This window comes from Primulina tabacum, chromosome 6 (genome assembly GCF_025594145.1).
Source record: "Primulina tabacum isolate GXHZ01 chromosome 6, ASM2559414v2, whole genome shotgun sequence".
Lineage (NCBI taxonomy): Eukaryota > Viridiplantae > Streptophyta > Magnoliopsida > Lamiales > Gesneriaceae > Primulina > Primulina tabacum.
In genome coordinates, this window is record NC_134555.1 from 10285889 (window position 1) to 10313115 (window position 27227).

Here is a 27227-nt window from a genome sequence, read left to right on the forward strand (position 1 = left end):
TTAATTAATTATTTTTTTAAGTGGATGTTATTTATCAAATTTTGAATTCTAAAAGGCTAATATTTAAAATTAAAATTTGCTTAGGGTTAGATTTTAAAGTGCTTCTTAAAATGACCCCAGTCCAAGATTTGCCACAAGAATTAACCAAAAGCAGATGAAACAAAAGAACACAGTGGATTTGCAAGGGGAATATACCTTAACTTTCCAGGAAAAAGAGGGGTATCTAGTGGAAGTTGAGCAGATTACTCTCTTCGCGAGATTTGGAATATTATATGATTAAAGGTATGAATACATCATTAAATGATTATATGACATGATTTCATGAAATCGAAGGATTTTACCCAAATATTCGATAATAGGATGTGGAAAGGAGATCGGGGACGACCAAGACAAAGAATAGTTATTTTTCACTAAATATTTGCAAGGATTCCAAATATGATTAAAAATGATTTAATTTTTCTAAAAATAGTGGAGTTCGAATTAATTTACGAGTCAAGCTCGATTTTTCCCGAGAAACCGGTTTTGGTCTAGCGATGAGTTTTTAAAAGATCAAAAATATTATTTTTGGAAACTAAATTTTATGTTTCAATTAAATAAGAGTTATTGGGCCCAATTTAACCAAATTGAGTAGGCTCAATTGCTCATATACTTGGAGGCCCAAAACCAAAGCCCATTAACTTGCAAAATTAAATCTATAAATAAGATACCTAGGTTCTTTTGACACCATATTGCAGCCGAAAATACACACACACACACACACAATTTCGAGAATAAGGGAGGAGGAAAATCAAAAAGTCTTCGTCGCCCGTTCGTTCTTCTTCGCGCCCCATGCCGACGATCGTTTATTCGAGCGTTCTTAAACACAAAGACATGTTTTGTAAACCCTTTTTATGCATCATTCAAACCATAATATGCATGTTTCAATGGTTTTTGCATGAAAAATATTTAAATATGATGGTTTAACGATATGACGTTTATTTTCAAAGTTTTCAACGTTTTTACGTATATATGATTGTATTATGATTTCCAACGAGTACGCTGCCAAAGTAGGATGAAATATGGTTAAAACATGAACTAATTTAAAGGAAAACAAAGGATTGAATCGATCATGGTAAGGTAAGAACACCTAGGGTTTTCCTAGCAATTTACTTGGGAAAATGGCTCGACTTTGTGCACGGTGGCTCGCGGCTTGGCCAGGGCTTGGGTTGGGGCCTGTGCTGGACGTGGGTCAGGGTTAGTAAGAGTCCTAGCACCAAGGAAGAGTCCAGTAAGGTTAGGGCACTTCCTTGGATCACGCAGGGGGCTCGCTCGACTGCAGGGACTCACGGCTGGGGCTGGGAGGTTTAGGGTTGGTCCAATAGGGTCTAGGGAGGATGGTCAGGGATCGGGTCATGGGTTGGTGTAGGGTGGTTCACTGATGGCTCGACCACAGCGTGAGGGAGCAACAAGATGTGCGCGACTACTGTTTCTTGTGCAGGTGGCTCGCGGCACTGGTTCAAGGCTGGGGCTGGGTTTGGTTGGGTCTGGGCATGGTCCAGGGTTGGTGAGGGTCAGGTGGGCTCGGTGGTGGCTCGAGCAGGAGAGTCCTAGTTGGGTAGGAGTCCATGCCGTAGGGAAGAAAATCACGCGCATCTTTGTATCCTTGTGCAAGGTTCGTGCGTGAGATAGGGGATGGTTCAATGAGTCTAGGATGGTCAAGAGGGTCCGTAAGTGGGTTGGCTAGGGTCTGGCTTGAGGTAGCTCGACCGTGGCTCGACAAAATTGGGAGTTGGCTCGGTGGTCTTGGTTAAGGGTCAACTTACGAAAATTTAAAAACAAAAATCAAACCATGGGTCCACGGGGGTGGTTCATGACTCACAAGGGTAGATTAGGTAATAAAAAGTCTATGTTTAAAGTTTGAGAAGAAAATATTCAAGTTTGAATTTATTCGGGGATTAAACGCCTCACAGATTATTAAATAAAGAATTAAACGAAAAGCATTGAATTTAAGCTTAATAAAATTGTGAAAAATTAGATTTAAGCTTAAATAATTATTTGGGATAAGCCTATGTCATTAAAAGTAAGAAAAAGTCAAAATCGAGAATATTACGTCTAGGGGCAAAACGGTCATTTTACACTTGGATAATACGTATAAGCTTGGCAGCGTCCCGAAGGATCGTAATGCATGTTAAATGATATTTTATGATGTTTAAAATTATGATATTTTATGATTTATGGTAAAGCTGTGCAATTTTTACTGTTAAAATGTTATTTTTGGAAGGGCGTGATATTTTACGATTTTTACTGTTAAAAAATGGTATTTTTCAAATATGGAAAGGAAATGATATTTTATATTTTAAAAAGGAAAAAAGAAAAATATTGTGAGAGATGTGAATTGACTGTGACAAAGAGGATATGTGGTGGATCCATTTTAAGAAAGAACGATGAACTTACAATTTGTGAGGGATCCGTTTTAAGAAGGAACAGTGAACTTACAATATTTTGTAGGGATGTCGTGAGGGAAAAGGCCTCATAGGGAGCCCGTTTACGGGAAAAGGCCCCAGAGGGAGCCCGAAGATCGTATTTCCATGGCGGAGCCTAGTGCCCGCCCCCATGGGCCATGTGGAGCTAAAGACTGATCAATCGATCAGAGGATAAATGCTAGTCACTTTTAAGAATTAAACTTCACCCGAAATGATAAAAGATGCATTGCTTTACGATTTTATGATATATGATTTATTTATGCTTAAAATTATTTTAAAAGGTTTATTTATGCTCAAAAATATTTTTAAAAAAAGTATGATTTTAATGCTTGTGATTGTATATGTATTATATGCTACTCATATTTAGAACGTGCTGAGTCATTAAACTCACTATGTTTGAATGTTGCAGAATTGATGATATTATTGGAGGCGCTGACGATTGAGTGGATCGAGTGCGGCAATACACTCTCGATGGACATTTATTTTCCGCACTAGTTTGTTAGATAAAAGATTTAAAAGATTATTCTTAATGATTTTATCAGAGATTTTTATGTTTTATTTTATTGTTAGTTGATCTTTTTAAAGGTCGACGTATGATTTTTGGTAGTTGACAATTTATAGATTTTTATGCACTTGAGATTAAAATTGTTAAATTAGTTCAATTTTTGGAAATGTTAAGTTATTTTTATTAGTAATTTTCGAGTTTATGATTTTTTTTAAACAAAGGACGTTTCAAAAATTCCTTATTTTCATTAAATCAAATTCTCATGTTTATTACATCATGTATTAATCAACTATTTATGATGCATGATAATATATATATTATATGGCAAAAACTTGTATGAGACGGTCTCAGGGTCGTATTTTGTGAGACGGATCTGTATTTGGGTCATCCATGAAAAAATATTACTTTTTATGCTAAGAGTATTACTTTTTATTGTTAATATCGGTAGGGTTGACCCGTCTCACAGATTAGGATCCGCGAGACGGTCTCACATGAGACCCATATATATATATATATATATGTTTATTAATTTTAGATCGCTATAAAATATTTTATGAGAATTCACTACTACTAATATTATCATTTAATTAGTAAATTACAAATTTACTGTTGTGGATCGAAGTTGAGTTTAGAGGGGGGGGGGGGGGGGGGGGGGGTGAATAAACTCTACTCGTTTTTCTATAAGGGGGTACTAAAATCTTGTTAGAGATAGTAGTTTATCTTGTTGCGTATACTTTCACCAGATTACAATAATAGGTGCGGAAACAATCTGATGGAGTAAGTGAAAAACAGTAATAACAGTAGGCAGTAGTTGTTTATGGAAGTTCGAAGATGAAATCTTCTACGTCTCCCCTTCTTCTGTTTCCAGAAGGTATCACTAAAAGACTTTGATTTTTACAGTACAACTCTTGTACATACTCACTTCAGCAGGGCTTACACTTTGCCTACTGAAACTCTTAGTTACTCAACACAGTGAAAATGTGATACACAAAGTTCTGAAAAGACTCTTTTCAGATTACAAACTCTTCTTGATAAAATATGAGTGCTGTGAATAATTATGAAGAGTGTAAGAAACAGTAGCACAAGATGATCTCAAAAGATCAGATATTTGCTATGAAGCGTGTGCTGCTTTTCTTTATGTTGAACTCAAGGAATTTTGAGGTTTTCTCATTGAGTGAAATTGAGTTGATCCTTGAAAGATATTTTTCGTACTACCATATCTCCTATATGGGTTTGTTCCATATATATAGGTGACTGAGTTCAACGTCTATGATCAGAAGATGTCTTTTGACTTCTGACTGAATCAGCTTTATTACCTAAAAAGGTTCCTGCAGAAAAGCTATAAAACAATCAGTCCTGTTTCATACTAAAATCGGTAAAGCGAATTAAATGATTTCGTACAGTATTTAATGCTGCAATTAATACTAGTACTAGGTAACCTTAACGGTAACATTCAAGATTAGTTCCGTTAGGAAACATCTTCTTCTGTTTCTGTTTTTCTATCCTTTCTACTGCTTTTGTTTTACTAACACAGTAGCTTCTTCTTTTCTTATTGTCTATTGTTTTCTTAAAGAATGCTGCTGGTTTTTATTTTCATCGCCACAACTAATTTATGTCTATCAATTTCCCCCTTTGTGGTGATGCCAAAACCTAAACAATATGAAAGTGTTAAAAACAGATAACAGTTAGCAAAAGGATACGGGTCATGAATTTTTTAAAAAATCAATCATTAGTTCCAATGTCCCTGTATATGATCTCTTCATTCAGAGGATCCTGGTCTCTTCTGACTGAAGGTTCAGCCTGGTCTTCTGTTCTCCTTTGTTCTGCTTGATCTCTTCCTCCTCTTTGTTGTTCTTCCCCCTTTTCGGCATCAGCAGCAATAATACGGGTCATGAAATCATCCATTCTTCCAGACAAGTTTTGAATGCCATTGGTTAACATTTCCAGATATGGAGCCTGAGTGGAGAGAGATTGAGTTTGAGAGTCAATTTTGGCATCCATTAATTCCATGGTGGTGGAAATTGACCGAATAAGGTTATCATGCTCGGTGAGTCGATCAAGCATGTCAGATTGAGCAAGCACAATTTGACTATGACTTCTGGATGTAGCTTGTCTGAAAACAATGATTTCAGCATACATTTTATGCATAGGTTCCGCCGTTTTATGTATTTCCGTGGACATTCGGTCTCTGAAGAATTGAGCACCACTGAATTCTGCGACACTTTCACGAGACATCCGCTTGACTAAATCAGAGAGATTATTGAGCTCCTTTTGTAAAGTATCAATCTGAAACTCTAAATTAAATGGTTCTGATTCTGGTGATGGAGTTCGCTCAAGCAAGCGTTGCCTTATTCTAGCAAGGCTAATATCCGTGTTACTTTTTATAGGATTAGTGACAATCAAAGCAGTGGATACTTGAATTTTGGTAGGAGAAATGGCATCCGTCAAATCAGTAGAGGGGCCAGGGTCAGCAGAGCTTTCATCTGGAACAGTAGTGACAGTTGGTTCTGCAGCAGTGTTCGTAGGAACAATCTCTTCATCAGGAGCAACAGATGCAGACACCAAGTTCTCTTCTGATGGGGCAATTTCAGCAGGTACAACTGATTGTTCTTTAGACATAGGTTCAGATTGCTGATTCAAGAGAACTTCCATTTCTGCTTGATGTTCAGCAGAAAAGTTCTCTAGATTTGGCAATAATGGTGCAGCATCTGATTCTGACATGGGCTGGTCTGCTGTTGGAGAAGATGATGGGACTAATTGATTCAATGAGCGGTAGAGGGCATAGGAACAATTGATTCAATGACTTCTTCCACCGAAGCCAGTTCACGCACAGACAGGAGAGATGATGACTGAAGAGGCCTCTTTGGTGATGCAAGAGTACTGAGAGCAGGAGCTTTTGGTGAAGCTGAAGTCCGTTCCTCAACTGTCTGAATATTTGTAAAGTCTGGAACAAAGCCGACATGATATTGAATTGGCTCTCCAAAGGCCTGTTCTTGAGCAAGAAGTTGCTCACTCATCTATTTCAATCTGTCAGTTAGAATATGAATGACGTTTTGATCCTGAACAGCAGTAGGAATCGTAGGATCAAAATTTGACTCGAGAGTTTTCAAAACAGATTCTAACTTCTGACATTTCAGCTGTTCGAGGATGTAGCTTCGTCTACGCATGGCCTCGATTACATTTTCAGTTTTGGCAAGCTGAAAAACCTTCTTCTCAGTGTTCATCATTTTTCCATAAGAGCCTTTCTTCTTGAAGTATGCGTAGGAATGAAAGACTCGAACTTTGTGCCATTCGTCAAAGAAATTTATGTCGTCATTGGCAGAGTTTTCTATTTCTGCTAAGTGAAGATCAACACCAGTGGTCACAAATGTCTTGGGTCCAAGAATTTGTGGTTCTTCATTCAGTTTTCCTTTGCCTTTATCAGACGATGAGATAGGCAAGACGGATCGAAAAGCAGAAGACCTCGTAGTTGGTTCTCGAATTACAATTCCAGACACAGGTCTGAAGATTGAAGCAGTAGATGTTGTTGGAGCAGCGGCAGCAGCTGGTAGTGAAACAGGAGCAGTGGGTCTTGCAGAAGAAACAACTTCTGGAAACACTTGTCTGATCAGAACACTCTCCATTTCAGAAATTGCTGCTGTCTTCTTGATCTTAAGAACAATACAAATTTTCTTTTTGCTGGGAGTTGGTGGCAGAGATGGTTGAATAGGAGCAGCAGACTCCTCGGATACTGTTTTGTCAGAATCAGTAGAGATAATCACTCTCTTCCTTTTAATCTTTCTTTGAGGTCTTTGATCCTCAGAAGGAGTTTCTCCAATCTCCCTTTTTAAAGCAACAAATTCAGTCACAGTTGGCTTGGGCCTTAAAGTGAGTACATTGTCAGCGTCAATCATTGTTACAGAAGCAGCATCCTGTTCACTTGTAAGAGCAAAACCAGCATTCTTTAACATTGTGCTGATCTGAACAGCAAATCCAGAGCTTTTCCTTGTAACCATTTCTTTCATCATTCGAAACAGAAAACGACTCCAATCCACTTCAGTTCCTGAAGTGATGGCAGCCATCACTTGAACTTTCTCCTTGGTTAGTTTATCGAACGTGTCAGCTTTGACCAACAAAGCCTTCGCCACAATATCAACAAGAACTTGATATTCCATTTTGAGAAACTTTTTGTAGCAAGAGGGAGACAGTTCTTCTCCAGAAGCTGAGAAAATGCTGAGAGCAGTAGACATTTCTAGTTTAGAAATATCAGAGAGTTCAGACATACCTGAGTATGGAAGGAAAAAGGTTGATCCCAATAGTGCGGCATCAATAGCGATGGATGCGTCTCCTTGAGAATGAATGATCTTTCCTTCATGAACGGTTGCCTTAGCATAGAAGTCTAAAAGGGCAGTTTTGTATATCACAGCGGGTGTTTCCAAGAATTTTCGAAGTCCTGATTTTTCAAGGGCTTGGAACATTTTGACAAGGTTCTCATCTTTGATATTGAGAACTGAAGCAAAGTTGACTTGATAGGCATTAAGAGTATATGCTCCGGCCATTTTTGTAAGTAGAAATGAATCAGATAGATTTTTCAGTAGAGAGGAAATGTTTAAGAGAAAGCAGTAGCTGAGTAGTAGAGATTTTTGGAACGGTAACAGTGAAGAGTAAGAAACTTGATATTTTAAAAACAAATGTACAGCCGTCAAGTAAACACAAGGACACGTGTCAGTATGTTTACGGTTGAATATTTGAAAAAATATCCAGATCGTGTCAGACTAGACTAATGATTTTGGGAATTTGAATCTTGGTGAAAAGAGCAGGCTGTCCAAGCGGTTACTAAAAAATCAGAAGAGAGTTTGTCGTTTTATGATAACTTCTACTGCTAAAACCAGTAGACTTGTTGTTTTATCAAAAAGACAGACATTCTATCTGTTTTCTGAAAAAGATAAGAAGATCTTAGTCTGACTCAGATACTGTTCCCCCTCGATAAATGCAACTAATAAATGCAGGGATATGATATCTGAGAACAGGATGGATGAATCTTGGAATACGTGTAGTCATATCGCCGTCTCTTTAGTTTCCTCGAAACTCTATATAAATGCCTGCACATTCACAAACTAAGTCATTCATTTACTAAATTAATTCAAATGATAGGTGTAGATGATCTCTCGGAGTCTTCTCCAGAGTCAGAATCAGCAGAGGAATTCCAAAGACAACTTGAAGTCTTTTGTAAGCAGATGTTTGAAGACATCTTTTTCCAATATATTAGTGCTGGCAAGACCCAAGCTTGCTGGATTCTTTTCGAAGAAGGTCATCCTTTTCCAAGTTATGAGGATTAGGAAGAAAATCCTCAGTTTAGAATTCCTTATAGTCTTTAGATAGGTTCCTGCTGAAATACTTTGCAACAAGAAAAGTATTTCAAGCTGCTGATATCCACAAATGTATTAGATAAACTCAATGTAATGCTTCTGGTTTTATGAAAGAATGTTCTTATTTTTGACATATTTTGTTTATCTACTGCTTTTAGTGAATGTGTAATGCCCGAGATTCTAAGAGGGGGAAAAGTGTAATGCCCGAGAATTGTAGGTTGGTAAAACGAAATGGGCAAGTGTGCATTGAGAAGGACCGTACCCGCACCATCATTTCTACCGCACCCGCGGTGTAAGGGCAGAAAGTTAGAGTTTGGATAATAAGCAACACCGCACCCGTGCTACGATACCAACCGCAACCGCGGTTGATGGACAGTAAGTTGGATTTTGGCATACAGATGACACCGCACCCGTGGTACAAAACCGACCTCACCCGCGGTCGCCGTTTCTGAATTTTGAGATGGGATGCCGTGAGCTTAGCGCACCCGCGGGCAAGGAATGAGCGCACCCGCGGTGCAACGTGCAGAATGGAAAAATTGCCACATGTATTTCTCATGCAAACTTAATGTGTTGTCTTCATTCTAGCTTTACATTCCGAGAGAAAAACCAGCAAGGCTTCAGAATTTCCTCAAGTTTCTTCCTAGATTAAATTGTTGGTTTTGCAAGATTCAACCAACCGATTCTCGATCCGAGCTTAGATTCTTGACCCTCTTGACAAGGGCTTCAAAAAGGTATACATTTTATTGCTTTCCAGTATGTTTCGAAAGCTATATGTTGGAGGAATTGTGATTTTATTAGAGATATATGTTCTTGAGTAGCTAGAGATCATAACGCCGTAAACGGATCGATTATCGGATGTCATATGCAATTTGTGTAAAATTCCAGCATGTTGGCCGAAACTATATGGTGCAGAATTATTGTGTTTTGACTTGGTATTGTTGTAGATTACGAGTTGTTGATGTTAGTTGATTGTTGTTTGAGTTATCGGTACCGAGAAATTACGCCGTTATGTCGTCAAATCAGTAGATTGATATTGATCAGAACAGGTATTGAATTGAGTTGTTTACTGATATTATACCTATTCGATTGTCATTGCCAGATTGGGAATGGACAGATTTGAATCCGAAACTTCGACTTCGTCAGATCGAGAAGAGAAAGGTATAAATCGATGTTAACTGGGAGATCGACTTGAGTTAGATTTAACCCGAGTTTCCCTAAACCACATACTTGTATGGTATTGTTTTTGTACCTTTGTGTTTTAATGATTATGTTTATTCTATTGAATTAGAAAGTAGAAAGCAGAGAGCTATTGAGTGAGAGTCACTGACAGAGGGGCTAGACTATGACAGAGGAGTCACTGGTCCATTGCACATTGTCAGAATAGGGTTAGTCTTGGACAGACATGCCAAGACAGTGGACGTTTGGTATATCGAGATGCTTCAGATACAGATAGCATCCTTATTACAGATTATTCGATATAGACTAGATCAAAGTCCAGAAATAAGAACGTAACGCCACCGCGACCGGTAGTAGTAGGTGGGAGACCTGTTACGTTCTTATTCACCAGGATCCCTAGATTAGATGAGAGATGAGTCGAGTCTGAGATGTCGAGTCATGAGTTGAATTACAGATTGTATAAATTATGTTTCGTAGATTACAATTCATGTTTTATTTACAATTTGATTTCGATTTGCAATGTCAGATTATGATACATGTAGTGATATCTGTTTCATGCTTTATTATACCATGGCATGTACACATTGTTTATACTGGGATTTATTCTCACCGGAGTTATCCCGCTGTTGTCTTGTTTGTATGTGTGCATGACAACAGGTGGGACATGATCGGGGTCAAGAAGATGATGAGAGAGGACAAGTTTAGCGTGGTGATTCCGGACTTGTTGTAGATATGGTTCTAACATTTGAAATCTAGTAGTTGAACCTTAGTCTAGTCTGAATGTGTATTGTACAGAACTGTATTTTTATACTGATATGTATATTAATTAAATTTTATTACGTTCCGCCTTGCATTGTAAAAGAAAAATTTTAGACCCTGTTTATCTTAATTGATAATTAAATCCCAAAAATGATTAAGAAGATGATTAGCGTCTGGGTCCCCACAACAGGTGGTATCAGAGCATTAGGTCCTAGAACAGTAGGTTCCTTAGACTGAGATAGAGGAGAATGAGCGGGGTAGATTGAGTTTTCTTTCCTGCTTTTGATTGCTAGCATGTGATTTATTATAATGTTGAATTACAGTATATGCTAGCATGATACTATGAATTACTGCTCTGCAATATATGTTTACCTGATTATCTGAGTTGATTTGGTATTATGTGTTTTGAGTATGAATCAGATCTGATTATTGATCAGCAGTAAGATGATCAGAGGAGGACTGAAACTAGTTTGTTGTATTTGGTTACTAATGCTTTTGGTAATCAGATATACCTCCTCGAAGAATTTCAGAAAGAGGTAGTACTTCAACTAATCAGAGGGATGTGTCAGAAATTTTGATAGAAACACAGTTGAAGAGGTTTCAGTCGTTTCAACCGCCGATTCTGAAGGGTACTAAGACACCAGTTGATTGTGAGAGTTGGCTAGACGACATAGAAATGCTATTTGAATTTTTTGGTTTCACGGATGATTGTAGAGTCAAGCTGATTGGGCACCAGTTACGGGAAGTCGCAAGGATTTGGTGGCTGGTAACCAAAGATTGGGCACCAGCTACCTGGAGAGCGTACGTTAAAAAAGAAGTGAAAGTTGTACGCCCCCGCTTATATTATTAATGAAATTATTATATTTTTTTTACTGATTGTCTCTTTCGCTTGTCTTTTATTTTCTGCAAATCAAATCTGAACAAGAATAAGATGTCACAACAAATTAGTGAAGATAACAGATAATTAATTTAAGTCTATTAATCCAAGTGAGTTTCGAAAATAAGAAAACTTATTCTCAGGCAGAGGTTTTGTAAAGATATCTGCTGTTTGTTGATCAGTAGAAACATATTCCAGACGAATGTCCTTCTTCTGCACATGATCTCTGATGAAATGATGTCTGATATCTATGTGCTTCGTTCTAGAATGAAGTATTGGATTTTGTGTGATTGCAATGGCACTGGTATTGTCACAGAAGATAGGTGATTCAGAGGCTTGAATTCCATAGTCTTTTAATTGTTGTTGCATCCATAGTATTTGAGAGCAGCAGCTTCCAGCAGCCAGATATTCTGCTTCTGCAGTAGATGTGGCTATGAAAGTCTGCTTTTTACTAAACCAGGAGATCAACCTATCACCAAGAAATTGACAAAAATCACTTGTGCTTTTCCTGTCTAGTTTGCAACCTGCATAATCAGCATCTGAATATCAAATAAGATTGAACGATGAATCATTGGGATACAATAAGCCGACATTTTGAGTTCCTTTCAAGTACTTCAAAATACGTTTAGCAGCAATATAATGAGATTGTTTGGGGTTAGATTGAAATCTCGCACTAATACAAACAGCAAACATGATATCTGGTCTACTAGCAGTAAGATATAACAAAGAACCAATAAGACCACGATACTGAGTTACCTCTACTGGAATTCCACTTTCATCTTTATCAAGCTTGATAGATGAGCTTATTGGAGTAGAAGCAGCAGAGCATGCTTCCATACCAAACTTTTTCAGAAGCTCCTTGGTATACTTGGCTTGATTTATGAAAATTCCAGTATCAAGTTGTTTGATCTGTAATCCTAAGAAGAATGTTAATTCTCCCATCATGCTCATTTCGAATTGATCTTGCATCAACTTACCAAACTTTGCACATAATTTGGGGTTAGTTGACCCAAAAATAATATCATCAACATAGATTTGTACTAATAGTATATGTTTATTCTTGACTAAAGTAAACAGAGTTTTATCTACTGTCCCAATTGTAAAATCATGATTGATAAGAAATTGCGATAGAGTGTCATACCACGCTCTAGGTGCCTGTTTTAGACCATACAAAGCTTTGTGTAATTTGAATACATGATGAGGTGAGAAATGATCGATAAAACCTGGAGGTTGTTCGACGTAGACCTCTTCTTGTAGTAGACCATTTAAGAAAGCACTCTTCACATCCATTTGATAGACTTTAAAGTTCTTAAAAGCAGCAAAGGCCAAAAATATTCTAATAGCTTCGAGCCTTGCTACTGGTGCGTAGGTCTCATCATAGTCTTTCCCTTCTTCTTGTCTAAAACCTTGAGCCACCAGTCTTTCTTTATTTCTGATCACCGTGCCTTCTTCATTTAGTTTGTTTTTGAATACCCGCCGAGTTCCAATTACAGCTTGGTGAAATGGTCTAGGTACTAGAAACCACACTTTATTCCTCTCAAATTGATTTAGCTCTTCTTGCATAGCTTCTATCCAGTTGGGATCCAGAAAAGCTTCTTCAATCTTCTTTGGTTCATCTTGAGAAATAAAAGCAGCATGCATGTATTCATTCATCATCTGTCTTCTGGTCCTTAGCGGAGCTGCTGGATTTCCAATCACCAGAGATGGAGGATGAGATTTTCTCCAAATAAAAGGATTTAGATTATCTTCATACAAAGCAGTAGATTGTTTTGGAATATCAGCTGCTGGTTCTGGAAGGTCTGTTGTTGGTTCTGGAGTGCCAGCTGCTGGTTCTGGAGTGCCAGCTGCTGGTTCTGCTATATGAATGTCTGGTTCTGGATTTTGAATATCCTTAACACTTGCTTCTGCATCATCTTCACTGTCAAGTTCCAGATGAACCCTGTCTAACCTGTTACTTAGATTAGATATGTTACTAATCTCGGGAGCACTGCTGTCTTTATCAAAGACAACATGAATAGATTCTTCAACAATAAGAGTTCTATTGTTGAAGATTCTGAAAGCTTTGCTCACAGCAGAGTAACCAAGAAATAATCCAGCATCTGATTTTGAATCAAATGCAGTTAAGTGGTTTCTGCCATTGTTAAGTACAAAGCATTTGCAGCCAAATACATGGAAATAAGATACGTTAGGTTTACTCCCTTTCCATATCTCATAAAGAGTCTGATTATGCCTTTTGTTGATCATTGTTCTGTTTTGCATATAACATGCAGTGTTAATTGCTTCTGCCAAGAAGCCCTGAGAAATGTCTGCATCTGCTAGCATTGTTCTAGCAGCTTCTTTAAGTGTTCTGTTTCTCCTCTCAGCTACTCCATTTTGTTGAGGCGTTCTGGCAGCTGAGTATTCATGATGAATTCCTTGTTCATCTAAGTAAAACTCAAGAATTTTGTTAGTGAACTCAGTACCCCGATCACTTCTGATTTTAATAATAGAAGAGGATTTTTCATTTTGAATCTTCTTCAGAAGCTTGATCAGAAGGCTACTGATTTGATCTTTTCCTGCAAGAAATATTACCCAAGTAAATCTAGAAAAATCATCAATAACAACAAGGGTATATTTCATTCCCCCAAAGCTCATAATAGGGATTGGACCAAATAAATCCATATGCAGCAATTCCAAACATCTTGAAGTTGATTTGCTATCTTTGTTCTTGAAGCTGGATCTTATCTGTTTCCCAAGCTGACAGGCAGAACAAACATGATTCTTAACAAAATTAATATCAAGCAAACCATTAATTATATTATGCTTTTTGAGATTGTTGATTGACTTGAAATTCAGATGATTCAATCTCTTGTGCCAGAGCCAGTGTTTATCACTAAGAGAGACAACTAAGCATGTAGGAACATTGACATGATTTGAGTTCCAAGAGACTCTATAGGTATTGTCTTCTCTTTTTCCAGTTAATACAGTAGACTCAGCAGAATCTTTAACTATACACGAGTGCTTCTGAAAAGCTACAGAATAACCATTATCACATAATTGACTAATGCTAATCAAATTGTAGCAGAGGTTCTCAACTAGTAGCACATCATTAATGGTTATGTTGCCGTGGATAATCTTACCCTTACCCACGGTTTTACCTTTTGAGTTGTCTCCAAAGGTTATCTTTGGTCCAGTACAACTCATTATCTCGGAAAATAGGTTTTTCTGTCCAGTCATGTGTCTGGAACATCCACTGTCCAGATACCATGTAGAGTTACTGATTTCTGTTTTCTTCTCCTGTTCTTGCAGACACAAATTTTAGTATCTGGTACCCAAATCTATTTGGTCCAAGCCTTATCAGTCCTTTGGGGACCCACATTTGTATAATTTTTGGTGACCTTGTACTTCGGGTATCCAAAGATGTGTGTGCAACAGAAGGTCTGTTATTTATAACAGTATGCATATTAAAATGTTGCTCTTCTCTTCTGTTTTTGTTGTCTGGTCTGTATCTCTTTTGAACAGGTCTAGAATTATAGTGTTGGCAGTTTTTAACCTTCATAGAGATTTGTCCTCCTGAGTTGAATCCTCTACTGGATCCAGAACTCTGGTGGACTCTTTCCTTAGGTTCAACATAACCCAGACCATAATGCATCCTTTTGTTCATCTGATTTACATTCCTTTCAACTGAAGCAGTAGGTACTTCTGATTTCTGTACCACACTGGATTTCACAAAATGAATGTACTTTCCTTTGCACATATCCAGTTTTGGCTTAGTATTCGTTTCAGAAATGCCTTCATCATTACAAAATCCGAGACCACTTCTGTCTCCAGATTGTTTTTGTAACTCTTGCATCTTTTCGAGTGAAATAGAGGACTTGTTCCAAGCATTCACCAGTAGTGATAACCTTTGGTTTTCAGAAAGCATCGTCTGCTAATCTGCTTTTACTCTTTCATTCTCAGTTTTTAATTTACTCATCTCAACTTGTAAATCATTACAGCTGTTTACTTGCAAGCAAGTTAACTTACTGTTCTGATCTCTTAAGTTCTGATTTTCAATCTTAACTTCCTCGGATGATTGAGAAAGTCTCGAATACTCTTCTACCATGTCGTGTAATGCTTTGACTAACTCAGTGCGTGTAAATTCATCAGAGTCAAAGTCAAATACCTCTCCGGATGTCGAGGTTGATTTCGTATTTGCCATCAGACATTTGATCTCATCTTCATCAATGTCACTTGAATGGCTTTCAGAACCAGAAGATTCGGAAATTGAGTATGCCCATTTGGACTTACTTTCTTCTGCAATCATTGTCTTTCTGTCTCTTCTGGTCTTTTTATCATAGCGTTTGACACCCTTCTTCTTCTGGTCATCCTTTTTTTGGTTTTGGACAGTCAACAATGAAATGTCCAACTTTTCCGCAGTTAAAGCATGCCATATCACCAGAGGGTGATTCCTTTCTGAAATTGCGGTTGGGACTTTGAAATGTTCTGTGATTCTTTTTCATGAATCTGGAAAACTTCTTAACAAATAATGACATTGCGTCATTTCTTATTTGTTCAGCGCTTCTCTCAGAAGTATTCTCTATAGCAGCAGCAGAAGATGAACTTGGGGCAACTGTAGCAGTAGAGTTAACCGTAGCTGCGAGAGCTTTGGTTGGTGGAATTGCTAAGGGCTCTTCTCCACTTCGAACTTCAAGTTCAAACTCATATGCCTTCAGATCTGAGAACAAGTCATGCAGTTCCAACTTGTTTAGATCCCTGGAAGCTCTCATTGCCATCGTTTTGACGTCCCATTCTCTGGGTAGGGCTCTCATTACCTTTAATGCAACTTCCCTGTTGCCAAAATCTTTCCCAAGAGCTGTGAGTTCATTGACAAGGCTGCTAAAGCGTTCATCAAACTCATTCATAGTTTCTCCAGCCTTCATCTTCATATTCTCAAACTTCTACATGGCTACAGAAAGTTTGTTTTCCTTAGTTTCTTCGTTTCCTTCACAGATCTGAATCAATTTTTCCCAGATTTTCTTTGCAGTAGGACACATCTTGATTTTGCTGAAGGTATTTTTGTCGAGTGTCTTGTACAGAATGTCCTTTGCAACGTTGTCAAGATTTGCTTTCTTCTTGTCCTCACTTGTCCATTCATATCTTGGTTTTTCCAGCATCTGAGGTGCACCTTCGGTGATAGCAATAGCTGGATTTGGTTTTAAGATCTTTAATGGACCATCTGTGATGACATACCACATGTCATCATCTTGAGCTGCAAGATGGGCTTGCATTCTGATTTTACAGTCATCGAAGTCTTCTTTTGAGAACATTGGAATTTTGTTGAAGTGTGCCATGTCTGTTGTAGTTTTTCTTGAACAAGAATAACCCGCTCTGATACCAATTGTTGTGGATCGAAGTTGAGTTTAGAGGGGGGTGAATAAACTCTACTCGTTTTTCTACAAGGGGGTACTAAAATCCTGTTAGAGATAGTAGTTTATCTTATTGCGTATACTTTCACCAGATTACAATAATAGGTGCGGAAACAATCTGATGGAGTAAGTGAAAAACAGTAATAACAGTAGGCAGTAGTTGTTTTTGGAAGTTCGAAGATGAAATCTTCTACGTCTCCCCTTATTCTGTTTCCAGAAGGTATCACTAAAAGACTTTGGTTTTTACAGTACAACTCTTGTACATACCCACTTCAGCAGGGCTTACACTTTGCCTACTGAAACTCTTAGTTACTCAACACAGTGAAAATGTGATACACAAAGTTCTGAAAAGACTCTTTTCAGATTACAAACTCTTCTTGATAAAATATGAGTGCTGTGAATAATTATGACGAGTGTAAGAAACAGTAGCACAAGATGATCTCAAAAGATCAGATATTTGCTATGAAGCGTGTGCTACTTTTCTTTATGTTGAACTCAAGGAATTTTGAGGTTTTCTCGTTGAGTGAAATTGAGTTGATCCTTGAAAGATATTTTTCGTACTACCATATCTCCTATATGGGTTTGTTCCATATATATAGGTGACTGAGTTCAACGTCTATGATCAGAAGATGTCTTTTGACTTCTGATTGAATCAGCTTTATTACCTAAAAATGTTCCTGCAGAAAAACTATAAAACAATCAGTCCTATTTCATACTAAAATCGATAAAGCGAATTAAATGACTTCGTACAGTATTTAATGCTGCAATTAATACTAGTACTAGGTAACCTTAACGGTAACATTCAAGACTAGTTCCGTTAGGAAACATTTTTTTACCTTTCTGTTTCTGTTTTTCTATCCTTTCTACTGCTTTTGTTTTACTAACACAGTAGCTTCTGCTTTTCTTATTGTCTACTGTTTTCTTAAAGAATGCTGCTGGTTTTTATTTTCATCGCCACAACTAATTTATGTCTATCATTTACTAAATAGTAGTCACTATTACTAATATTATTATTTAATTAGTAAATTCCAAATTCACTAATAAATAATTTTGAACTCATTATAACATTGATCGACGATCCGATAGAGTCGATGTACCAATGATACAAATCTTGTTCATATAATGAAAATCGAAAATTTTAAAGATCAAAATTTTCACTGTCCATATTAATCAGCTGCCGATTTTGTGAAATCCTTCACCAAAAATAGGCAATTATACCCTCTTTACTTAATTAACAATCAAGCTAACTTCCACTTTTTTTATCCTATTGAATCAATTTATAAACTCCTTTATAAACATTCTGTTTGATCTCAATCAAACTACCATCGCCAAATTCAACTCTTTTCTCAACAGGAACACATAATCTGATTCTTTTGTGACCCTCGATGGTTCAGAGATCCAGTTAGCTATGGTTCACATCTCTTTGCTATTCAGAATAACATTTATTTTTATTCGAGCTTACCCTAATTAGCCTCATTCTTTTCATCAACACCTTGATGAAAAATGTTAGAACTCATTTCTGATTGCACCCATTGGATAATGGTAAGAGCGTCTAGTAGCTTCCCCTCATGATTCCCTAGGTATCACTGATAGTACCTGCAAGAACCTTAAGTCATGCTTAGCGTACAGTACGGTCCCTTTAACTCGTATATCCTGATCGAATCTTCAACCATTGGTATATCGAGAGTTGCATATGAATTCGATAATGATGTGATGTATCTTTGAGTACTAATAAAGATATGGTATGTGCAACTGAGGAAAACATTTCCAAAATATACATGTCTTACTCTGGCAAGATTTTCCTTGCATTATTAACTCATTAAATCACATAGGATATCTGCACCCATAGGCAAATAGTGAATCCCATACTACAATGAATTTGTTACTACGTATTTTGAAACTACACCCAATCTCGCCACTTGATGACCCTCAATGGAGTTGGTAAACAGATCAAAGTGCAGGCTAGTACGTAGAGCCTCTACATTGTCCTGGGTCAAAGGACTAATTGTGTACAACCATAAACACGTGAACAGTCCGAGGGAGGGTTGTGAAGTACATCATCAAATGATCACTCATCTGTATAAATAGACATCTCCATGCTCTTACCAATGAAACATGGCATTTACATCACAGATGTTAGTCTCAAGCTCAAGCGGCATTCATCCTTATTTTAGGTGGCTGATTCGACTAGAAACATGTTTAGAATATATGGTACAATTTCTAATGAGTTTTATGATTATTAAATTAAAAATCATTTTTACATTAGAGTCAATAAAGCCCAAGTAACAAATTTGCTCATCGGACACCTGCTTTAACAAACTCCCACTTGCCCTATAGCCAACTACCAATAGATCTTAGACCCATTGCTTCACGATGATTCTCAAACGATGGTCCTGGCAGGGGATTCGTCAGTTGATCATCAACGTTATCTGTAGATGCGACTCTCTCTACTGATTTGTCTCCTCTTCCCACAATCTCTTGGATTATGTGGAACTTCCTCGATATATGTTTGGATCGCTGATGAGAGCTCGGTTCTTTTTCTTGCACAATGTCACCGGTTTTGTCGCAGTAGACCGGGACTTGATCAACTGTTTGAGGAATGACACTCAACTCTTGAATGAAATTCTTCATCCAAACCCCCTCCTTTACTGTAGCCAATACAACTATGTACTCAGCCTCAGTGGTTGAATCCGTTGTGGTGTCTTGTTTAGAACTCTTCCAAGAGAGAGCACCACCATTAAGCTTGAATACAAATACAGAGATTAATTTCGAATCATCCGCATCTGATTGGAAGATAGAATCAGCATAGCCTTCCAATTTTAATTCTCCACTCTCGTAGACCAAAAACAATTCTTAGTTCTTTTCAAGTACTTGAGAATGTGCTTCACGGCTTTCCATTGCATTGGACCGGGATTCGATTGATATTTTTTTGCAACACACAACGCAAATGTAATATCAGGTCGAGTAGATATCATATCATACATTATATTGCCTATAGGAGACATATATGGAATGCGGCTCATGATCTCTATATCTTAATCAGTCTTTGGGCAGATAAACTTGGATAAAGTCATACCATGACAATTTGGGAGATATCCTCTCTTGAACTCCTCCATATAGAATCTCCTCAGTAGGGTATCGATATATGTATATTGGGTGAGTCCTATCATCCTCTTTGATCTATCCATATATATCTGTATTCATAATACCTAGGATGCTTCACACGTATCCTTCATGGATAATTTACTAACAATATTTTAGTTTATTCTAACATTCGTGCATCATTCATAATGAGTAGTATGTCATTAACATAAAATATTAGGAATGTCACTGTACTCCAACTAACCTTCTTTTATACACAAGGTTCCTCAGGGTTCTTGGCAAAATCAAACTCTTTGATTGTGTTGTCAAATATGAGGTTCTAGCTTCTTCAAGCATGTTTAAGTCTATAAATGGATCTCTGAAGTTTGTATACTTTATTAACTTCCTACCAATTTGAATCTTTCAGTCTGAGACATGTAAATCTCTTCATTAGTGTCGCCATTAAGGAACACTGTCTTCACATCCATATGTCATATTTCATAGCCCTACCATGATGTTATGGCTAGCAATAACCAAATGGACTTGAACATTGCTATTGGAGAAAAGGTTTCCTCGTAGTCAACATCTTGCCTTTGAGTATATCATTTTACTACCAATCTTGCTTTGAAGGTCACTACCTTCTCATCTGCCACAAGTTTTTTTTTTTTTTTATCCATTTGCATCCTATGAGAACAATTCCATCATGTGAATCTACTAAGGACCATACTTGGTTCGAATACATGGAGTCCATCTCAGACTGCATGTCTTCAATTCATTTAGATAAACTGCCATCAGACAATGCTTCTTTGCAGTATATCATATCACATCCAGGAATGTGCTCATCTTAGCCTTCTTCAAGAAGCAGGTCCATCCTCTTAGGTTGCCTTGAAACCCTTTCGGATCTTAAAGGAACTTGCGTTTCTTCAACTGTTGTTGGGGTGTGGGTTCTACTATTTCAGAAGTGGGTGGTTCCCGAATTTATTCGAGTTCTATCTTTCCATCTTTTCTATCCAATAGAAACTCTTTCTCTAAGAAGGTGGCATTTCTTGAAACAAACACATTTATTTCATTGGGATCATAAAATAATATCCAACAAAATTTTTTGGATATCCCACAAAGTAGCACAAATTGGCTCTATTATCCAATTTGTATCTCATTGCCTGCTTCACGTAAGCAAGACATCCTCATATTCTTAAGAAAGAATATTTGGTTGGCTTTCTCATCCATATCTCATATGGAGTTTTCTCCACTACATTTGTATGGACTTAGTTCAACATCTTTTCTACAGTTTGAAGCGCAAATCCTCAAAAGGATGACGACAATTCAGTGAATCCGATCATAGATCGAACCATGTCCATCAATGTCCAATTACGACATTCTGACACACCATTCAATTGAGGTGTGGTAGGGAGAGTCCAATGTGAGAGGATCTCATTCTCTTTAAGGTGGTCTTGAAAATCAGTACTTAAGTATTCTCTACCTCGATCAGATCGAAATATTTCAATAATTTTTCCTAATTGTTTCTCTACTTCAGCTCTCTATTCTTTGAACTTTTCAAAGACTTCATATTTGTATTTCATTAAATACACATATCTATACCTCGAATAGTCATCAGTAAAGATAATGACGTAGGATTGTCTATATCTCGTGCTAACTCTTAGCGGGCCACACAAATATATATGGATCAAATCCAATAGATCATGTGCACGTTCCACTTTCTCTAGGAAATGGGCTTTGGTCATCTTTTCATTTAGACATGATTCATATGTCTCTAGAGAGTTTATGTATGAAGAGCCAAACATGCCCTCTTCCACTAGCTTCTGCATCTTTCTTTGGAAAATATATCCAACCTAGCGTGTCACAAGTGTGCGTGGTTTAGACTATCTTGCTTTCTTTTGTTTGTTGTTGTTGATATCGTGTTAATTTGGGCATGGTTGTTCGGAATATATTTTATTTTTAAGTTATAGAACTAGTTTTGTATTTCGCATGTTCTAATTAAACATTCATTCTTGTAAATATTGCAAACACCTTTAGCAAATAAACAAGAAAATCCATCTTTTATCAATCATATAAATCAAAATAATGTTTTTAACTAAATTTGGAACATATAAAACATCCTTAAAAAACAAATTAAAGTTATTGTTCAATATTAAATAAATATCTTCTATGGCATTTGAAACAACTCTTCATCGGTTGTCCATCCTAAAGAAGGTCTCACCTTCCCTTATCATTCAACTTCGTGTCATTGTCTGCAAATTATTGCATAGATTAGATCAATATCCAGTATCTAATAACCAATAAGTTGAATTAATTGAAATATTTATTTCAATATAAAACATATCATTCCTAGAACCCTTCTGGATAAGATACTCCTTGAAATTGTGCTTCCAATGTCCAGGTTTCTTGTAGTAGAAGCAAATATCTTCTGCTTTGTCAAGCTTTGCAGGCCTTTTAGAAGCGTTTGTAGCATGTTTCTTACTTGGTTTGTTCTTCTTGGAAGGAGGATAACGTTTCCTTCCCTTCCCTTTTGGCCATTTCTTAGTCCCAGACGAAGAGCCCATTAAGAAAACATGTTTTTCCTTCTTGATGGTGGCTTCATAACTTGTAAGCACGTTGACCAACTCTTCAAGGCTGGCCTCCAATTGTTCATATTGAAGTTCACCACAAACCCATCAAACGATGATTGCAGCGAAAGCAATAGAATGTCCGTGGACAATTCATTGTTGATAACAAGGTCCAAGCCCACTAAATTTTCAATGAGTCCAATCATCTTTACACCATGCTCATGGAGCGAGGCCCCTTCTCGCAAGCATGATGTCATGAGCTCCCTAATAATAGCATGCCTTAGTGGACGTGTTTGTTCACCATACAACTCTTGCTGGTGATCGTAAATATCAGCAGCATTCACAGCTTCCTCAAACGTAAATATCAGCAGCATTCACAGCTTCCTCAAACCGCCTCTGCAACTCATTTGACATAGAAGCCAACATATAGCTCTTAGCTTAGAGATCATGGTCCCACCATTTCTCAAGCTTAATCAATTCCTCAGTAGGGGCATTGGCGGCAGTAGCCTCTTTTAGAGGAGCTTTCTTGAGAACATATGCTATTTTCTCTAAATTTAAAACAATTTTTAAATTTTTTAGCCATTCATTATAGTTAGATCCGATTAGCTTGTTTTGATCGAATATCATAGATAAAGTATTTTGAGACGACATCATAGATACACTGAAATGGAAACAGAAAAAACGTTACTAACTATTTTAAAATATTTTGTAAGACATAAAATATGAAATTTTGATTTTATGAATCGTCTCTCAATATTTTGACATTTTCATCACCCTTTGATAAAAATATGAGTTGAATTCATTAGAGTTCCGCGTAGTTCATATCAAACATGTCAATGGAAGTCACAGTTTTCCAACGTCCAAGCCTCTCCAATAATATGAGCTAGACACTATCTGTGGGTAGCATTAATCATACAACTATCGTTGATGGAAGACAAGAAAATATTAAACTTTCTTTTAATTTACCTTTTAATGTACTTGATTTGAATTTGAGATCTCATCCAAAATGAGGGATTCTTTTTTTAAAAATGTGCCTCATCATTAATTTTAAAAACTTATGTTTGTTTGTATTCTTGTCGGATTCATGCAAATCTTGTTATTATATTAATAATAATGCACATATTGATTATTTATAATATATTACATGTATTATAAATAATAAAAGATTATCGATAACCAAGAGCTAAATGATCTATATGAGCCATATATGGATCCACGTCCAGAACTTAGGTAAATGCAGTGATGCAAATACAATATTACAAAAGTTTCCAATATTTTAGTTTTCTTTGATCTTCGAAACTCCTTTCGATGATCTGGGTTCACCATATTCAAATTTTGATCTTCCATTAAATCTAATATTTACATTAAATTTTCATGGCATAATGGGGAACAAATTTAGGGGGTGGGACGAACAATAAAACAGACTCACTTTTAATTATCAAATAATTAAAAATAACTGGTAAAATATCCTAATATATATCTACCCAATTGGTCATATTTTTATCATAAATAATTAAAATCTAATTCTAACTGTTTATTTCGCGAGAAAATTTAGTAATTTAATCAAAATTTATTTTCGCGGGTCGATTTGATAAATTTTCATAAAATATCAATTTTGACTCAAAAATTTCTAAAACTTTGAAAAAACACCTCGAGTCTCCTAAAAAGGAGTCCCCATCATATTCGGGTAGCCTTCCAGCGTGCTGGGCCCTGCCCACCCCCCCTTTTTAAAGTACTGGGTAGGCAGCGTATTGCCTGGAACATTTTTGGACAACAGCGAAAAAAACTTCTTTTTTATTTGAAAAATTAATCTCACTGACGATTATTTTTAGAAACTTCAAACACGATTACAAATAATAAACACAATATGATTTTAAATAAAACATATGATTGAGAACAAATTGGTTCTGATACCACAGTTGGAGCACCGTTTTTTATCACCCAAGGCGCATCATAAGTTTTAAAATTTTAGTTTCGACACTCCAAATATTTCTTGGGCGTCGTATGAATTTAAACATCCATAAGGTGTTTAGAATTATTACGTTTATGTATATAAGGCTGAACACCAAACCAGTCCGGGATAAGCGGAGTTGGTTCTTATATGTCCCTTCAAACGGATCTCTCTCCTTTGATCGTCTAATCAAATCCACATCGGAGACTGAATTTCTTGTTTGGATCGCACTAGAGATCCTAAACAAACTTTGCGTTGAGATTGAATCGCCGCAGTTTTAAAGAACTTGCGGCGATGATGGCTGTGGAAGTGGCCATGAATATTTCTTGTGGAAAAACTCAAATGGCCGAAAATTGTATTTGCGAAGTGAGGGAGAATTTTGTGTGCAAAAACTGTCTTATTTCATATGTGCCTTTAAAGAGGTTGATTTCACATCAGGAATCCTTCTCCTATTAGAATTCATAATCCTACTCCCATCCAAAATTCCTTATTTTCATTAAATAAAATTCTCATGTTTATTACATCATGTAGTAATCAACTATTGATAAGGCATACTATAATTATATATATATATATATATATATATATATATATATATATATATTAATAAATCATATTTGCACATTATATTATATGTAGACATATTAATTAAAATTAAATAATCATTATTTATTTTCTTTAATTAAATCATTAGTTAATTAATTCTAGGCTCCTGTAGAATATTGTAAGAGAATTTTTCACATATTAATAGTAATTACTATTAATACTATTATTTAATTAGCAAATTCGAAATTCACTAAATAAATAATTGTGAACGCGTTATAACCCCGATCGACAGTCCGACAACGCAAATGTAATAATGATACAAATCTTATTCCTATAATAAAAATTAAAAATTTCGAATATCAAAATTTTCACTATCCGTATTTGACAGCTGCTAGTTTTGTGAACTCATTCACAAAACAGGTAGTTACACTCTCTTTACTTAATTAGAGTCAAGCTAATTTCCTCTAGTTTCATCCTATGCAATCATCTTATAAACTCTTTTATAAGCATTCTGTTTGATCTTCATCAAACTATAGTCACCAAATTCAACTCCCTGAACTTTGACTTTGAAACATCCACTGCTCGTTTTTCTTAAAAAGTACTAATTTTTTTTAAAGCTTCGGCCGAATATATATATAAATATACAATATTTTTACAGCATTTTAAAAATAAATCAACCAACTATATTTGAAAATCCAAAGGAAAGCAATTCAAAACATAAAATCGTAAATCGTCAACCAACCTAAACTAACATTGTTTTAAAAATAACTTAACACTAACACCCTCTCAAAACCACTCAAAAGCATCATAAGTAATAAAATCTTAAAAGTAACTTAAATCATTAGCATGAGTCATAAGCATAAGTCAATAACGTAAGTGCGGAAAGACTAGCGCTGGTCCTCGGGTTGTATGCATTTTCTGTCCAGCAAGATCAACCATCAAAACCTTCATTAACATCAATATCATGCTCATCTGCATCGATCACACCTAAGTTAGTCTATTGACTCAGCAAATTTTAGCCATGATAGCAAGTAATACATATACATTTCACATGCAACAGTGAAAATACTTTTACTTATAATAACTGTTCATGAACATGCATAACTTAAACATTTTTCATTTTCATTATATACATTTCCCTTTCCATCATATACATATACTTTTTCCTTTTATTGTATTTGGATCGTTAATTGTGACTTTCGTATAAGCTGAAGGTCGATGGATCCATCTACGTGTAACCACAATATTGGGCGGCGGGGACATCGGCGACACTCTCACCTGTCAACTGAGAATTGGCCTTACATATCATCATAATCATCGTACCATCGTATTAGTCACAATCACTTCACCTCCTTTAACTTTTCATATTTTCATCACTTATAAAAATTTAAGTATATATAAATGATTTTTCTTTTAAACCAAGCACGCAACATGTCTTTCAGCATTAACGTTTCATCATATAATTTCATAAATATTTAAAATAAACATATTAACATATTTTACCGCATTCAGGGCATTGCCGGGACGTCTAACATTTTTAGGTGTAAAATGACTGCTTTACCCATAGGCTTAGAATTTCTCGATTTTGACTTTTTCTTACTTTCATTGACTCTAGACCATCCCAAATACTATTTAAGCTTAAATTAAATTTCTAATATTTTTATTTAGCTTAAATTCGAGGCTTTAGATTTAGTTTTCTATTTATTAATTCGTAAAGCGTTTAATTCCCGAATTAATTCAAACTTTAATATTTTAATCCCAAACTTCTATCATGAACTTTTCATACCTAAATTACCCTCGTGAACCATGAATTGACCCCATGGACCATGGTTCGACCACTTAACCATTTCACTCAAAAAACCGAACTTTAGCTTATTTCCCCCCGAGCCATCTCGCGATTTCTTCGAGCCACACCCGAGACACCTCAAGCCAACCCCTGCCCATACCACCTAGCGACCCTACTGACTAGCCCTGACCCCTTGAACCATCCCCTAGCCCACGCCACTGTTTCTGCACATGAGCCGCGGTCGGTAGTGCAATAATAACACTCCAACTCGACGAGGACTCCTAACCCGAGCCACTACCCGAGCTCGAACCCTCATGACCCTCATGGGACCACCTTTATACCTAGTCTGGACCCCTATGGCCAAGGCCTGACCCTTCGCACAGCTGTTGTCCTTGGATCGCACGGGAAGAGTCCTATCTCGCATGGACTCTTCCCCAGCCGCTGTGCGTGAGTCCTAGCCATGCTAGGACTCTTCCTCACACCCAACCATGTCTAGCTTCACACCCAACCATGTCTATCCCAAGCCCTGGTTGAGCCCTGGTCGAGCCGCACGCGTTGCTTCTTCCTAGCCGAACCCTAGTTCATAAACATGCAAGTTTTTGATCAAGCCTTCCCTCCTTTGAGTCCAGCCCTTGAATCAGCTTGTCTAGGCCCTTAAACCCTCTTAAACTTGTCCCTTTTTATTGACCTAGGATGGCAGCCCATTTATGCAACATATACATGAGTTTTAAATCACACAAACACAAGTTCTTGATCATGGCATGTCAAAAAACGAAATAAATACA

The 27227-nt window shown here is 36.8% G+C and overlaps 1 protein-coding gene across 1 annotated transcript; it reads right to left on the reverse strand.

Annotated features, from left to right (window-relative positions):
- Positions 1 to 22155: 22155 nt before the first annotated feature.
- On the reverse strand, positions 22156 to 22533 carry LOC142550027 (uncharacterized). The gene has a single exon (XM_075659268.1). The coding sequence runs from the start codon at positions 22531 to 22533 to the stop codon at positions 22156 to 22158; it is 378 nt and encodes a 125-aa protein (XP_075515383.1).
- Positions 22534 to 27227: the final 4694 nt, after the last annotated feature.

Excerpts from the sequence above, each read along its gene's own strand:
- LOC142550027 (XM_075659268.1), bottom strand. The coding sequence starts at position 22,533 with ATGCTGCTGATATTTACGTTTGAGGAAGCTGTGAATGCTGCTGATATT.